This window comes from Barbus barbus (genome assembly GCF_936440315.1).
Source record: "Barbus barbus genome assembly, chromosome: 3".
In the NCBI taxonomy this organism is placed as follows: domain Eukaryota; kingdom Metazoa; phylum Chordata; class Actinopteri; order Cypriniformes; family Cyprinidae; genus Barbus; species Barbus barbus.
In genome coordinates, this window is record NC_136731.1 from 4,803,214 (window position 1) to 4,820,914 (window position 17,701).

Sequence of the window (17,701 nt, forward strand, 5' to 3'; positions counted from 1 at the left end):
GTGTTTCATCATTAACTAAAGTATCATATTTAATAATGAATCTGGCATCTTTAAAATAAATGTTCCTAAATGAGAGATTTTCTCCCAAATAACAGGCCAGAATCTTAAAGGAGTCACAACCATAGACTGTAAAAAAAATTGACATAGTGTCCGTGACGTCAACCGTTGGTTTCTAAAGAGCATTTTTGAAGCTCAAAGTGCGTCGCCATCATGGCTTCGCGTCACTCCTGGATAATCGAAAATGGGCAAAAAGGTGGGATGTGGGTGGAGCTGGTTGCTGAAACCACGCCCGCCAACCACGACAGTGGTGACAGCAGCAGCAATCCATCTGTCACTCAATTGGCCATGCCCTTAATTATGCAGAACCTTAAGGCTTTATATTAAAGTTTCATTCTCTAGTTTTTCTTTTAAAAAAATAAAACAACTAACACTATCTTTATTTTTTTTTTATCTTTACTTGTTTACTTGCTACGTGTACTGTGTTAGGCTAACTGTGTCTTGTCATAGCACTTGCATATTGTTGTTCTTTTGTTGGTTTTGATTGCTTCTGTTGTCCTCATTTGTAAGTTGCTTTGGATAAAAAGTGTCTGCTAAATGTAAAGGTTTAGATCATGTCATCGTCCTTTCCCAGACAGAAAACTGAAACTCTCTATAAATGTCTTTATTGTTTTGTTATTATTATCATTATTTTATTTATTATTATTTTTCATCTCTTCTAGACTTTCTGGCTGTGATCTCTCAGATCAGCATTGTGCAATTGTGTCTTCAGCTCTTCAATCCTCAAACTGTGTCCTGAGAGAGCTGGATCTGAGTAACAATGACCTGCAGGACTCTGGTGTAAAGTTTATTTCTGATGGACTGAAGAGTCCAAACTGTCAGCTGCAGATACTGAGGTATTTAAGAACATACTCTGTATTGTACTACTTTAGTAATTTCCATGAGTACAAATCTTAATGTTTAAGCATATAATGATATTCTAGGGAATTGTGTGCTTCTAATTTTATAGCAACAGTTTGGACAGGACCCTTTTCTATTCTAACATGACAGTGGCTCTGTGTATAAGACACGGTTCAATGATTGATTGAGTCAGTGTGGAAGAACTTGACTGGTCTGCATAAAGCAAAGTCCTGATCCCAGCTGAACACCTCTGGTGTGACTTTAAATGCAGACCTTGAGCCAAAAACTCATCACCAAACACCAATGACTTGTATATGGGTACAGGCATTTTAGATACTTTCAAAACTGTTGCAACAGAGATGGAATTACAGTTTTTAAATACGTGAATTATGCTTCCATCTTTGTTTCCACAGTTTTGGAAGTGCCTTCTCCTGTTCTAAAGAACGGGGTGTCCCAATACTTTTGTCCATATAGTGTATGTACAAATAATTGGTGTTTGGTGATGAGTTTTTGATCTGACTGTGTGAGTCTGTAGATTATCTGACTGTAGATGATATGACTGTGTGTCTCTGTAGATGATCTGATTGTGTGTCTGTAGATTATCTGTCTGTGTGTCTGTATATTTTCTGACTGTCTGTAGATGATTTGACTGTGTGTCTCTGTAGATGATCTGACTGTATGTAGATTATCTGACTGTAGATGATCTGATTGTGTGTGTGTCTCTAGATGTGTGTGTGTCTGTATGTATGTGTGTGTGTATAGATGATCTGACTGTGTCTGTGTCTGTAGATGACCTGACTGTTTGTGTCTGTAGATGATCTGACTGTGTGTGTCTGTAGATGACCTGTCTGCGTGTCTGTAGATGACCTGTCTGTGTGTTTCTGTAGATGATCTGACTGCGTGTCTGTAGATGACCTGTCTGTGTGTTTCTGTAGATGATCTGACTGCGTGTCTGTAGATGATCTGACTGCGTGTCTGTAGATGACCTGTCTGTGTGTTTCTGTAGATGATCTGACTGCGTGTCTGTAGATGATCTGACTGTGTGTCTGTAAAATATCTGACTGTGTCTGTAGATGATCTGACTGTGTGTGTCTGTAGATGATCTGACTGTGTGTCTGTAAAATATCTGACTGTGTCTGTAGATGATCTGACTGTGTGTGTCTGTAGATGATCTGACTGTGTGTGTCTGTAGATGATCTGACTGTGTGTCTGTAAAATATCTGACTGTGTCTGTAGATGATCTGACTGTGTGTGTCTGTAAATGATCTGACTGTGTGTGTCTGTAGATGACCTGTCTGCATGTGTCTGTAGATGATCTGTCTGTGTGTTTCTGTAGATGATCTGACTGCGTGTCTGTAGATGATCTGACTGCGTGTCTGTAGATGACCTGTCTGTGTGTTTCTGTAGATGATCTGACTGCGTGTCTGTAGATGATCTGACTGTGTGTCTGTAAAATATCTGACTGTGTCTGTAGATGATCTGACTGTGTGTTTCTGTAGATGATCTGACTGCGTGTCTGTAGATGATCTGACTGTGTGTCTGTAAAATATCTGACTGTGTGTCTGTAGATGATCTGACTGTGTGTCTGTAGATGATCTGACTGTGTGTCTGTAGATGATCTGACTGTGTGTCTGTAGATGATCTGACTGTGTGAGTCTGTAGATGATCTGACTGCGTGTCTGTAGATGATCTGACTGCGTGTCTGTAGATGATCTGACTGTGTGTCTGTAAAATATCTGACTGTGTCTGTAGATGATCTGACTGTGTGTGTCTGTAGATGATCTGACTGTGTGAGTCTGTAGATGATCTGACTGCGTGTCTGTAGATGATCTGACTGCGTGTCTGTAGATGATCTGACTGTGTGTCTGTAAAATATCTGACTGTGTCTGTAGATGATCTGACTGTGTGTGTCTGTAGATGATCTGACTGTGTGTGTCTGTAGATGATCTGACTGTGTGTCTGTAAAATATCTGACTGTGTCTGTAGATGATCTGACTGTGTGTGTCTGTAGATGATCTGACTGTGTGTGTCTGTAGATGATCTGACTGTGTGTCTGTAAAATATCTGACTGTGTCTGTAGATGATCTGACTGTGTGTGTCTGTAGATGATCTGACTGTGTGTGTCTGTAGATGACCTGTCTGCATGTGTCTGTAGATGATCTGTCTGTGTGTTTCTGTAGATGATCTGACTGCGTGTCTGTAGATGATCTGACTGCGTGTCTGTAGATGACCTGTCTGTGTGTTTCTGTAGATGATCTGACTGCGTGTCTGTAGATGATCTGACTGTGTGTCTGTAAAATATCTGACTGTGTCTGTAGATGATCTGACTGTGTGTTTCTGTAGATGATCTGACTGCGTGTCTGTAGATGATCTGACTGTGTGTCTGTAAAATATCTGACTGTGTCTGTAGATGATCTGACTGTGTGTGTCTGTAGATGATCTGACTGTGTGTGTCTGTAGATGACCTGTCTGCATGTGTCTGTAGATGATCTGACTGCGTGTGTCTGTAGATGATCTGACTGTGTGTGTGTCTGTAGATGATCTGACTGTGTGTCTGTAGATGATCTGACTGTGTGTCTGTAGGTGATCTGACTGTGTGAGTCTGTAGATGATCTGACTGTGTGTCTGTAGATGATCTGACTGTGTGAGTCTGTAGATTATCTGACTGTAGATGATCTGACTGTGTGTCTCTGTAGATGATCTGATTATGTGTGTTTCTCTGCATATTTTTTTACTGTGTGTCATTAGATGATCTGTCTGTGTGTCTGTAGACGATCTGACTGTGTGTATGTGTGTGTGTGTGTGTGTGTCTGTAGATGATCTGAGTGTGTGTGTCTGTAGATGATCTGTCTGTGTGTTGTCTGTAGATGATCTGACTGTGTGTCTGTAGATTATCTTTTTGTGTGTCTGTAGGTTGTCAGGCTGTATGGTGTCAGAGGATGGCTGTGGTTATTTGTCTTCAGCTCTGAGTTCAAACCCCTCACACCTGAGAGAGCTGGATCTGAGCTACAATCATCCAGGACAATCAGGAGTCCAGCTGCTCAACCAACTGCAGGATCCAAACTATAAACTGCAGATACTCAAGTATGTAAAACATTAAAGCTCATTTGTATGCGTTTTTGTATGTGTACATAGGGCTGGGCGATATATCTCATGCGATATGCATGCGCATCTCGTCAGTAAAGCCGGTTCCTTGATTAGTGGTGAATCTCCATCACTTGTTTTCAAATGGAGCGGCATTTAAAACACACTGCATAGCTTGTCAGTGAACTACGGCTCTATCGCGTTCATTATCGAAGCGCAGTGTTTCCCAACCTTTTTTCGCAGAACATTTTTGATAAGTAAAAAATCCATTGACACACCACTAAGCACTAAGAGAAAGATACAAAGGGAGGAAAGTTTTTTTGTTAGTTTTTTTCCAGTAATTAAACAATGTGTTGTCAGAGTTGGTATTTTGGCTTAATATACGATATATGATAAGACAATTGCACTTAACATTTTTCTGAAAATCATTCTCAAATAGAGTTAACAAGGTTTTTGACGAGCGAGTGACGGAGACCTGTGTTTTGTCTGTCTTTAGAACGGCCGCATCTGAGGCAGTACATTCAAGTGACATTTGCAAAAATAAAAAATGAAAACTTTTGCATGCTCAGGAGAAACTTTTTGCAAGCTCACATGTTACAGTTTCAGGTTGCATCACTTCTGCCATTTTACAAAGAAGAAAACGATGTTTGCGCATGAATAAGCCTAATTGAGATCTATTTTGGCCTTCAATACGAAAACATTGTTTCTGTTCTTGCATTTCTCTGTACACAACCTAAACATTCATAATTCTATTTTATCTATATTTTTATTACAATATATTTTTTATTTATTTTTGATCATTATTATGTTATTTCAGTTATGTTTTCAATAACTGTTGTTAGTTTCGTTTAATTTTAGTTTCTCATTTTTTGACATTCTTTCTTTATTTCTTTGCCTAAATGCCTTAATTTTCATTAAATACAGTTTTCAATACAACATATTTTACTGTTTAAACATGTATACACTATGTCTTACATTTAAACTCTTTTAACAAGCTTTTTAGAAGTAAAACGAAACATTTAATTGTCCCGAAAAGACAGATGCTGCTGCTAGGTGACTGACATTGCACATATATAACTGGCCTTTGAAGTAGGCCTATATATTTATGTACAAAATATAGAGAAAATAGAAAGAACTATGAATGTGCAATTTTACAGATGAAAAGTACAGAGAAGTTATGTACAGATGTACATTTACATTTAGTCATTTGGCAGACGCTTTTATCCAAAGCAATCAGGCAGAGGAAGTGCTCGTAACATAAGTACAAGCTAGCAAGGGAAGGAGAGCAAGATAGAGGGAAAGATTAAGTTTTTTTTTTCTTTTGTACAGTCCTGAGATGTTATGTATTGTTCAGGTGGAATATAGCCTGAGGAAAAAAGCTGTTCTTATGCTGCTCAGTGATGATTTATCTGTGTCGGAATGCAAGAACAGAAACAATATTTTCATATTGAAGACCAAAATAGATCTCAATTAGGCTAATTCATGTGCAACCATGCTCGTTTTCTTCTTTGTAGGATGGCAGAAGAAATTTTATTGTGTGCAAGCGAAAGTCTTCATTTTTTTATTTTTGCAAATGTCACTTTAGGGGCTCCATAGGATATTTAAAACATACAAAAGTGGTTACAAGTAGATGGCAAAGATTCTTCTCCACTCTTCAAACACACAAAAACATCAGCCTTTACAGACAGTTTCTTGAGTAAAAAAAATGCTGTACTTATTCAAACATCACTTCTTTATTTACCCTTACATTGCGAAGAAGTGGATGTCTGTCATCAGAATGCGCGTTGCGGCACTTCATTCTGAATGGATCAAATAGCATTACGAGGCTTAGTCACAAGCTCTTTTGAATACTTTTCATTGGTTAAATATTTGTAAAACCCACAAACTGGACAGTATTTATTCTCAGTTGTTCAAATCGCAGTACGGTTATAATGATAATTAAAATATGAAATGGTAATACTAACCGTGGGGAATTTTATCATGATTTATTGTCAAACCCGTAATCATTCCATCCCCAAGTTGAATATGTAGCCTTTCGAAGTATACTCCATTTGATATTGTGTGCGAATGCGGGCGGTCGACACATGCTCTCTAGAAAGCTTAATCCATGTCCAGTGTCTGCTCTATTTTTCCCCATAAGTTATGACTGATAACAAATATTTTTGAACTCTTTTAAACCAAAGCTGAGCTATCCCATACCCTCTCACTCACAAGCGCTTGTCATTGTGAGCCTCTGTTGTTGTTTCAGTCTCTGCTATTTTGTTGTTGTTGTTCCGTCTCTTTAGTTTCGGTTTCTACTGTGAAACAGTGGCCAGGATCAGTGTTGCTACCTTGTGGAACATCTGATTACTGCAAAAATAATTAAATGCACATGTTACAAAAATCGAGTGGTGCGTGTACTATTCTGATGACAAAATTTGCATCATGTGCACTGTGCACTATCCCTTGTGTTTGCGTGAAAAGTGAAGTGTACTTTTGACTTAATACTGACATAGTGTGTGTGAATGATGCAGATCTACAATAATGTGTGTTTGTAAATTTATAGTGTGGCTCATGGAGGAGAGATCAGGATAACAGCGGGACTACGAAAGTGTATGTTTACAAACACACACACACACAGATTTTTGTTTGACTATATTTCTGAGCTCATCTCGTAGACTTTGTTTTTCTGTCAGGTTAAATATATCTTCTATGACCTAAACAAACATCACAGAAACTAGATTTAAACTTTGTCCCAGTTCAGGGACAAATCATGCACTCATTTTTTTCTCGTCATGCTTGTTATATATATATATATATATATATATATATATATATATATACATATACATATGTGAGTGTATAACTGACATAGGCTTATGTTTTATTTAATTTTTCCTTTTTATTTGAAATATTCCCAAACGTGTTAACTATATCATGATATATCTAAATTCCCAAATATGTGTAAGTAAATTAGTTTTGCTCCTTTATAGATTGTTAGTTGATCTATAATGGCAAAAGTAGCTAATAGTGTAATCGATTAACTACACCTAAAAACCCATCTTTTACTTAAGTACCAGATATGGGTGTCGTGCCATAACATATTTTTAATACGACCAGAGTTGGGTATGATGCGTTAATGTATTTTTATTACTTTTCCTGGTAACGCTGTAATGAAATGCGTTACATTTTAAATTTATGTAATTTGATTAGTTACCAATGTTAATAAAATTATGAATTAAAAACATGTTTTGCTTGACATTATGCCCTTTACTAAATCACCAGAGAATGCGAGCTAAAATGCAGATGAGTCCTACAACACTTAGATGCAATGAAAGGCTGCCCATCATATTTCAAAATGTTGCACTCAATTTTACATATTTTAGTCTGGCATTATAGTTTAACAACTACAACTATAACAACTGAGGGTGTAATGAGTGACAGGTGAGTGGAGTCCAGGGAATTGAGTCCAGAAGGAAGGGAGACGGCGACCTCTGGTGACGAGAGGGACAAACACAGGGCCTGGACCCCTGACAGAACCCCTCCTCTAAGAAATGGCTTCCAGACGTTCGACCAAAAAACCCCAAAGTCAGGAGGGAGGTGGAAATGAGGTGGACCAGAGGGAGGGATGGTGGGCCAGGCCCATGTAGTGGAAGAAGGCCTGGAAACAGAGGTAGACAAGGGTGCCAGGGTGATGCGGCAGAGCAGGAGGCCAGGGCGGATGGGGTGGGTTCGGGTTCGGGATCGGGAGGCTTCAGGGACCCTGGCAGATGACCAGGGAGGGACAGGGCAAAATTCAAGAGTTGGCACTGCCGCCTCTGGGAAATAGTGAGCGGGCACCACTACCTCGGGAGCCTTGTGAGAGGACACCGCCGCCTCGGGAGCTTTGTGAGCGGGCACTGCCGCCTCGGGAACACAGTGAGCGGATACAGCCGCCTCGGGAGCTTTGTGAGCGGATACAGCCGCCTCGGGAACACAGTGAGCGGGCACCGCTGCCTCGGGAACACAGTGAGCGGGTACCGCCACCTCGGGAACATTGGGAGCGGGCACCGCCGCCTCGGGAGCTTTGTGAGCGGATACAGCCGCCTCGGGAGCTTTGTGAGCGGGCACCGCCGCCTCGGAAACACAGTGAGCGGGCACCGCTGCCTCAGGAACACAGTGAGCGGGTACCGCCACCTCGGGAACATTGAGAGCGGGCACCGCCGCCTCGGGAGGATCGTGTGCAGGCACCACCACTTTGAGAACATCGTGAGCGGGCACCGCCTCCTCGGGAGGATTGTGAGTGGGCACCGCCATCTCGGGAGGATCGTGTGCGGGCACAGCCGCCTCTGGAGGATTGTGAGCAGGCACCGCCTCCTTGGGAGGATCATGCACGGACACCGCCACTCCGGGAGGATTGTGAGCGGGCACCACCACCTTGGGTGGACCGTGAGTGGCCACCGCCTCCCTCACCGACATCAGCAGGGGCTCCTCCACGCTGCGTCTCAGCCCGGGACGCCCAAAGAACGAACCCGAGAATCTGGAAGTGGCCAGCATGATCCGAGGAGGTTCTGAAACAACAGCCCAGACTGGAGGGGGGCACCCTCCAGCAGTTCCACCTCCTTCAAATAGATGACGTGGTCGACCACCTCCCAATAGGACCACGTATCTAGCTCCCCCAGCTCCTCCCAGTTGACAGGCTCGTCCAGGCCCACTAGAAACAGGTGGATGAGGGTGCTCTCTCCAATCCCTAGCCCCTGGCCTGCATAGAAGAGGTCTTCGGCGTACCGCCCAAAGGGGCGATTGTCTTGTGGGCAGGGATGCGGCCCACTGGCTGGGGTCTGGTTCCTCTGTCGTCCGGGAGCTGGGAATAAAAAGATTCCCATCGCCGCAGAGTCTTCAAGAGGCTTGTTCGTTCTGTCACGGGTGGGGAGAGACGAAGACTCAAATGCTGGCAAATGGTGTTTATTTTATTTATAAATCACAAAATAAACAAAAACACAAATGAAACCACCCTGAAGGGGAAAAAGCCAGAGTACCAACTACTGAAAACAGGACATAAACTTGGCACAGGGTAGACAGAGATCACAGACATAACCAGGTACATATGTGAGACGAACAAGCCCAGAACAGAAAAAACAGCGAGCCTAAATAGGGATAAGGCAATCAGAAAAACAGCTGGGGCAAATGAATCAATGATGAGGTAATGAGAGGCGAGGAGTGAGAGAATAGACATGAGCACATGGCACAAATAATAAAACAAACCCCATGTGTGGACAATGGGGAACAACTGAGGGTGTAATGAGTGACAGGTGAGTGGAGTCCAGGGAATTGAGTCCAGAAGGAAAGGAGATGGCGACCTCTGGTGGTGAGAGGGAGAAGCACAGGGCCCGGATCCCTGACAAAGCCTAAGTAAAAATAAATGACTCATCAGAATGAGATCCTCAGGTGGATTAAGTCGCGTGTCGCATCGCATTCTTCTGAGGTAAATTCAAGGCTTATTCCTCACAGGGCGTCTTCTTCCAAAAACGAAAAGAAGCCAAGATGAACTTGATGAATCTTTCTTTGTTTACGGAGGTGATGTGGGCATTCACATATTAGCGCATCTCAAGCCTGGTTTCGTGTGGAGGATTATCTTATAGCATGCGATGTGCCTGGGATTGATCACATTATAGGTAAGCTCAGACGGGAAAGACTGTACCTTGCGTTGGTTTCACATGGATTATTTTACATTTACATTTAGTCATTTAACAGACGCTTTTATCCAAAATGACTAATAAATGATGACAACGGAAGCATTCAAAATCAACAAAAGAGCAATGATAAGCAAGTGCTATAACAATTCTCTGTTAGCTTAACGCAGTACACGTAGCAAGGATGTTTTTTCATTATATAATAAATAAAAAGAAAACAGATAGAATAGAAAAAGAATAGAGCAAGCTAGTGTTAGAGGCCATTTTTTCCTTTTGTTAATTGTATAATAAATAAAAAGAAAACAGAATTCAGAATAATAGAGTGCTAAATAAAACAGAATAATAGAGTGCTAAAAGAGACAAGTTTTAAAAGATACATTTTATTTGGAAGAATATAATTAGAATAGAGAGTGCTAGAGTTAGAAGGTCAAATAAAGATGGAAGAGATGTGTTTTTATTTGTTTTATTTATTATTTTTATTTAATGTTTTTTTTATTTCATCAGAGAATATTAAACATATTCATTTAAACATAGACACTTCAAGCTTTCATTAAATATATATCTCATGTCATTTTCATTAATTTTAGTGACTCATTTCATGAAGTTATTCATATTCATATTCACAGAGACTGAGAATGAATTAAGTGCACACTATTTGTTTTCTTTATTTTACAAAACCCCCCAAAAAAGTTTTGAGTAATTTTTGAATGCAGATTTGAATTTAACAGATGATGCTGTGCTGCACATTCTAATCATGCCGGTGTGATTGTATGAAATATAAAAATATATATATTTAAAATATATATATAAGTTAGCAGTGGTGGTCACCACCAGATTTTTTTTTTGTTTTTTCTTTTACTTTCAGTCTGAGGTAAATATCTTTTTTGGCTAATTTTATGTGTATAAGAAAACCTGCTTAATTCTGCACACCTGAAGATAAGGAATTTTTCACTTCCAGCATTCATGGACAATTATATATCACTTATAAATTATTAAATACCAAATAAATAAAAGTGATTAAGATTGATGTGGTTTGGAATTGGATATGATCAGAAAATATGATCAGAATATCAAATTGCCTAATAATTATGCACGCACTGTATTTATAATATGACAAGTGGTTTATTTGACCATAATTTCCTCTCCATATAGAACAATAGATAAAAATTATAGATGTATAAAGCGCTATAAAACTACATTAAACAGTAGAAGATAATCGGATGGCTTCCAAACTCACTTAAAGCTGAGAAATAGTCAGTAGGACAGAATTAATTATTTCATAATATACTGCCATAATATATATGGCTTTTCATCTGAAATATGTAGTAGCAACTTTACATGGCCGCTCAATATGATGTTAACTTAGAGAAATGTGCGCTATTGAAGTGTTTGTGTGGAGAGTGGAAGCTGAATAGCGCGCTCGCTGCAGGACAGGCGCTGGTGCGCTCACTTAAATCTCCGTATAATTTTTGGTCATACAGATAAAAGTAGCCTAATACATCTTTCGAATCTGTAAAGACTCTACGTTTATTTGTGTGCACTCAGAATAACAACAAAATGTTGCACTTTAAATCAAACAGGATGCGCTTTAGGTCTCTGTGAACTTTAGCGAGAAACTTCGAAACTCCGTCTTTGAAAAATGTATCTATAGAGAATGAAATGTCTACTTTCACTACTTTCAAAAAAAATTCCAAATAGAAAACGTGTGTTAGCATGGATGATTTACATGAAATGTAATGTGTGCAACACTGTGCATAATCTGGCTTTCAGTTCAATATAATAACTATTATTAAACTAAGGTGGGTACGCTGTGATCTGTAATATATTTTTAATGTAACTGACAGAAAAAAAAACAAAAAACACGGGAATGGGAGTCATTCTTCCGGGAGTGGAACGGGACGGGATTTTCCCCCAGTTTTTTAGTGGGATTGGGATGGGACGAGATTTTTTTTTTGTGGGAGTGTGACGGGAGAGGCTTGAAAATCCACTCCTGTGTCACCCTCTACTAGACAGTGACCATGTGTTCATTCTGAATGCGTCTCTCACATAGATTGACAAAGGAGTATACTTTAAAGGCTTGCACACTCAACTGTTTGCGAAATGGAGTTTTGGGCTTGCGTATCCTACCTCTCTCATTTGGCAGGAATCCAAATATTCCAAAATATTTCCATATTTGCGATGTAACGTATCTGAATCGGCCACAACACCTCGAGCACTACCACACTGAGCACAGAGGCCCCACAAGGCTGTGTGCTCAGCCCGCTGCTCTTCACACTGCTGACCCACGACTGCACTGCCAAGTTCAGCTCCAACCACATCATCAAGTTTGCTGATGACAACAGTAGTAGGTCTCATCAGCAACAACGATGAAACGCACTACAGAGAGGAAGTGGCACAGCTGGCTGAATGGTGTGGCACCAACAATCTGTCCCTTAATGTGGAGAAGACAAAGGAGGTTGTGATGGACTTCAGAAGAAACTCCGTTGACCACCCCCCACTGACCATTGATAGCTCGACTGTGGAGAGAGTCAGCAGCACTAAATTCCTGGGGGTGCACATCACAGAGGATCTCACCTGGACCACCAACACCATGTCACTCTCCAAAAAGGCACAACAGCGCCTACACTTTCTCCGCCGGCTGAAAAGAGCAAGTCTCCCTGCCCCCCTCTGAGACCCCATGCAAACCCCTACCTCCCCACAACCTTACCACACCAAAGAAAAAACTGTATGGAACTTTTATTTGTGCAACTCGAAGTGTGTTACACGCAGGTGAGTGGGCCTGTAAAAACCACCTGTAGTAACACACTCTCCTCTATGTGCACTAGACACTTTACACACACTGCTGCGTGTACACAATCCCACAAAAGACTTCACTTCACTTCATTTGGCCAATTTTAACCTTTTGAGCGGTACGGTCCCACATATGGGATTTTTATTTCCGTGCTCCTGGGAGTACAGTCCCACATATGGGATTTAGAACATTCGGTGACATTGCATAACTGCCAAATTCCAACTGTGGTTTGGTGCGTTTACTGGCGCTGAGCCAGAGTGAGACGTGCACTGCGATTGTCATATTATCACAACTGTACAGTGTTCTTAACAACATGCATATTTTAGGTTTCAGACATTTACATACACATAAGTACTAGTAAAACAATACATTTAGAGCTTGTATACACACAGATGTCTATGGAAGTAACAATAACATCAAATTTAATTTGCCGATGTCTTTTATTCATATCAGATACACAAAGTGTAACTATAAAGTTCACTCTATTCTTCTCCCAGTTCACCGGCCACTTACTTGCATGTATTTCGGGAGAAACCGATGAATTCACGTGCTGTTAAAGGTGATTTTCTCAGTATTTTATTTTTTTTTGCACTCTCAGAATCCAGATTTTCAATTAGTTGCATCTCGGCAAAATATTGTCCTATCCTAACAAGCATACATAAATGGAAAGCTCATTTATTCAGCTTTCAGATTATGTATAAATCTCAATTTTGAAAAATGTACACTTAAGACTGGTTTTGGGGTCCAGGGTCACATATAGTCAAAGCAGTAAACACAGACATCTTCGTGTTGTGTTGTTCTTGATGTTTCTCTCTTCTTGTGTTCAGATGCCTGTGATCTCACTATGGATCCAAACACAGCAAACACTGAACTCGAGCTGTCTGATGAGAACAGGAAGATCACACATGTGTTTGAGCGTCAGCAGTATCCCGATCGTCCAGAGAGATTTGATGGTGTTCCTCAGGTTCTGAGTGTTGAGAGTCTGACTGGACGCTGTTACTGGGAGACTGAATGGAGCGGAGATAATGCTGATATATCAGTGTCGTTTAAAGGAATCAACAGGAAAGGAGTGAGAGAAGACTGTATGTTTGGATGGAATGACAAATCCTGGATTCTGGACTGCTCTGATAACAGATTCTCTGTCTGGCACAATAATAACAGAACTGATATACTTGCTGTCCGTTCATCCTCTAACAGAGTAGGAGTGTATGTGGACGTGTCGACCGGCTCTCTGTCCTTCTACAGCATCTCTAATACACACACACTCACACACTTACACACATTCATCACCACATTCACTGAACCCCTCTGTGCTGGATTTACAGTTTATTATGATTCGTCAGTGTCTCTGTGTGATATTAAATCCGGAAAATCTTCTTTCTGATGTTCACATGCACACAAATTCATTAAATCTCACATTATTAGGGGCCAAGCACCGAAGGTATATCTATTGGGTCCGTTAGGATTCTTCTTCTTCTTTTTCTTCTTACGTTCTTGAGTCTATGGCAGCCCATAGAACCGCTTGCAGGAAAGTTATGTGAAATTTGGCACATTGATAGAGGAGGATCTCAATTGTCACCATAGCAAATTTGGAGTCTCTAACTTAAACTCTCTAGCGCCACCACTTGTCCAAAATGTCACTCATGTTTATGCTAATAACTTTTTGAATTCTTTTTTCCTCTGAATCCTTGGCTTATGCCGAGTCAAATGAACTCCAAAATTAAAAAATCGTAAGGTTTAGTTTTTTCGCTATATTCAATAGTTCGAAAAACCTCCTTTTTGAATTCGTCCTGGACGGTATGTCTGATTTTTTACCAAAATTGGCTCAGATCATCTTCAGACCATGCTGACAAAAAGTAATGGAATTCAAGTTGATTCGTCAAACTGTTCTTGAATAACGCACAAACAAGTTCAGCGAAAAGCACACAAAAATGGATCTGAGGCTGTATCTCTGCAATGCTTTGGTATATTGACACCAAACGTCCTGTGCCATTGTCAACTCCCACAGAACACACCACTTTCCACCATTAATAACATGTTTATTATGAAATGCTCTTGTCAGAAAGCTGGTTCGTTTGAATGACTAGTTTAATGTATTACAGCTGAAAATAACTGTATTTGCTGCATTCTCATTTTCTGCTAACTAGACAATATGCAGTTACTCTGAAAAAATCATTACAATAAACCAGTCCCTCCAGGATTTCTCTGCACTGTTTTTCTTGCTTTCTTTTCTTTTTTTTTTGCAGCCTGAAACGCTTTATATATATATATATATATATATATATATATGTGTGTGTGTGTTTGTCAATATATATATATACAAATAATTCACATTTTTAGCATACTATGCCAAGCATGCAAATTTAAGTCATTCATTTAGTAATGAGTGATAATTGTTTTGTTGAAGTTTCCTTATTACCATTAACTGTTTGTTTGTTTAATTAACTGTATTCTGACTTTTGAAAGAAGTGAAATTATTTTCCTCTGAAATTAATTCCTAAACTCAGGAACTCAAGCAACACATGCCATAAACTTTCTAATCTGATGGGAAGATCTAGAAGAAACAACTGTCCTTTCACCCACTCGTAAGCCCCCCCTCCTTCCTTCCTGGGCAGATGGCCCAGGTCACCAAAGGTTGACTTAGGAGTGTCAAGAACTCAAGTTACTATACTTATATCATGCATTTACTGTATCTTCATAACCATAACCCATTCATGTTTGGTATCGTTCTAAAGGTATAAAAGGCGTGCAATTGGTAAACTGGTTTCAATTTCACAGTAGGTAGAACTGCGTTCTGCTGCTGAGGGGTGTGTTCCCCTTTAGGGGTCTGTGAGAATGTTTATCTATCTCCTGCCAGGTGCAACATTACGATGGGATTCTACAGCCAGAAACCCCCAGTGTGTGAGAGTCTCTGGAGCTTTGCTGCCTGTTAGGTATGCATTTTGTTTTTTCACAATTGTAATAAATTGGCTACAAATTGTTTCATTATGTAATTGCATGATACAATTTTACCTGACTAATAATAAATTATTATATTTGACTTATTCTGATCTCTTCTGAAATAATTTTTCAAGTAGATTAATGTGCAGTGGTATTTCCGCAAATCTGCGTTCAGGACAGATCATACCGAAGCACAGACGGATGAACCATGGCGAACACCATTAGGAGCTTCTGATTGTCACTGGCTTAACACGGTGTAGCTCTCGTGGTTATAGGGAAAAAATACACTTTTTGTTATGAGCATGCAGGCACAGCTCACTTAAAGGTATTATAACCACTTTGCATCCTTTGAGTAAGTTCAGAACTGACGAGTTTGTGTCCGTGGGTTCACTAATCGGCCGAGTGCAATTTGTGTGTGATACCTGGTCCCTAAAGAATGAATAATTGAAAGTATGGGGTTTCCAGAATACACAAATATCTCAATCAATATGCAATCGATATTTGTGATCAGTTTTAATGAGAAATATTGCCTAAATTTAATGATCACTTGAAATTGGAGTCAGATTGAACACGGAGCTAGACCAAAATTGACACTAAATGATGTTCCTATGGCAGTGCGAGTTAAATCCTCTTCTCACAGATCCATTGATAACCATAATTACACTGAACATCAAACCACCCAAATAAAGTAGGCCACCTTGGGTCATTATTCACAGTCACAGGACAGTTCTCTGCTCTTCCTCCACTTGGCTCTCCAGGTGTCCAGAAGCTGAAAGTACAGGTCAGCATTAGATGTTCAGTACTTCTTTCTCTGTGATATGATGCTGACTGTGAGAATCATTTATTAGATAATAATCAGTTCAATTCAGTGATTTCTTACCCAGAGGTCAGTGTGCTGCCATCAACCCATTTCCATCTGCCCTCCACATCAATATCAGTCAGACCAATCCAGACTGTAGTACCACCAAACCTTTTATTAACAAAATCCTGAGCAGATAAAACAATTACACATTTATTTCATATACAGGCAATGGACACATTTCCTCTGAACATCTCTCATTTAACTGCTAAACACTACGGGCCTCGTTTACGAAACGAATGTATGACAGAAAAGTGGGTGTACGGTCGTTTCTATGCAAAACTTGGAATGTATCAGTATAGCAGTCGTGACGATCAAATGTCACGTCAGGTCTCAGCTCATGTACGCAAGTTTTTGAGTTACCTGAATTTACAAGCAGCATAGTAAATCTGGTGACAGCATTTTGTTCATTTAGATTATTTTACTACTAAAAAATGTGTCAATCGTTGACCAGTTTTTTTCAGGGATTTATATTAACGAATAGCAACAACAGACCAGAAAAAATCTGTGCAACAAGTATAGGCTATGATCTTCTTTTTTTTTGTGACACTCATAATGCATTTTATTTCTTTACATCTTTATTTTATTAAACCCATCCGATCGTACAGGCGCCTCACGCTCACACACACAAAATTATTTCGAGCTTGACATTTCAGCCATTCATCAAACTAAAATGCAGTCAACCAAACATAAAAGTTACACTGTTTATTTGAAAAGGATCCACTTGGTGCAGTGCCCAAACAAACATTTTGGCACATGATTTTACGTGGATACTGGAACATGAGTGAAGGACTGTTTAGGCTACGAAATGAATAATAGTTTAGCAACCATATGTTAAAAAATATGGCAAAAATGGAAACATTTGGATTCTTATAGAAAGAGACGTTTGTGTGCTGTTTATAAGAAATGCCACTAGCATATAGCGTGATTTAAAAAATAAATGTGTGTATTATAGTTTAATATATAATTTTATAGGTGCTTATTTAGTCATTCTTGTTCTGTAATACTGTTAAATGTAAAGGATTTGTTGAAAGGTACGGAAGCGTATTGCATTCACTTGAGGAAAAAAAAATCTACTCTGTTTTTCTGAATTAACGAGTTAATTATCTCAGAATTACGAGATAATTTTTCATTAAAAAAAAAACGTTTTTGCTCTGTTTTTCTGAATTAACGAGTTGATTATCTCAGAATTACGAGATAATTTTTCATTAAAAAAAAGTTTTTGCTCTGTTTTTCTGAATTAACGAGTTAATTATCTCAGAATTACGAGATAATTTTAATGAAAAAAAAGTTTTTGCTCTGTTTTTCTGAATTAATGACTTAATTATCTCAGAATTACGAGAATTTTTCATGAAAAAAAGTTTTTGCTCTGTTTTTCTGAATTAACGAGTTAATTATCTCAGAATTACGAGATAATTTTTAATTAAAAAAAGTTTTTGCTCTGTTTTTCTGAATTAACGAGTTAATTATCTCAGAATT

At 39.4% G+C, this 17,701-nt stretch overlaps 1 protein-coding gene across 2 annotated transcripts; it reads left to right on the forward strand.

Moving 5' to 3' along the window:
• Positions 1–3,459: 3,459 nt before the first annotated feature.
• Positions 3,460–14,622, forward strand: LOC306854873 (stonustoxin subunit alpha-like). 2 transcript variants are annotated; one of them, XM_079393159.1, is made up of 4 exons: positions 3,460–3,480; positions 3,811–3,981; positions 6,527–6,573; positions 13,251–14,622. In XM_079393159.1, exons 2-4 carry the CDS (start codon positions 3,824–3,826, stop codon positions 13,805–13,807), a joined length of 762 nt encoding a protein of 253 aa, XP_079249285.1. In that variant the 5' UTR covers positions 3,460–3,480; positions 3,811–3,823; the 3' UTR covers positions 13,808–14,622. The 2 variants fall into 2 exon arrangements, with proteins under 2 accessions (XP_079249285.1, XP_079249284.1); XM_079393158.1 differs by lacking the exon at positions 3,460–3,480 and having other exon boundaries at positions 3,737–3,981.
• Positions 14,623–17,701: the final 3,079 nt, after the last annotated feature.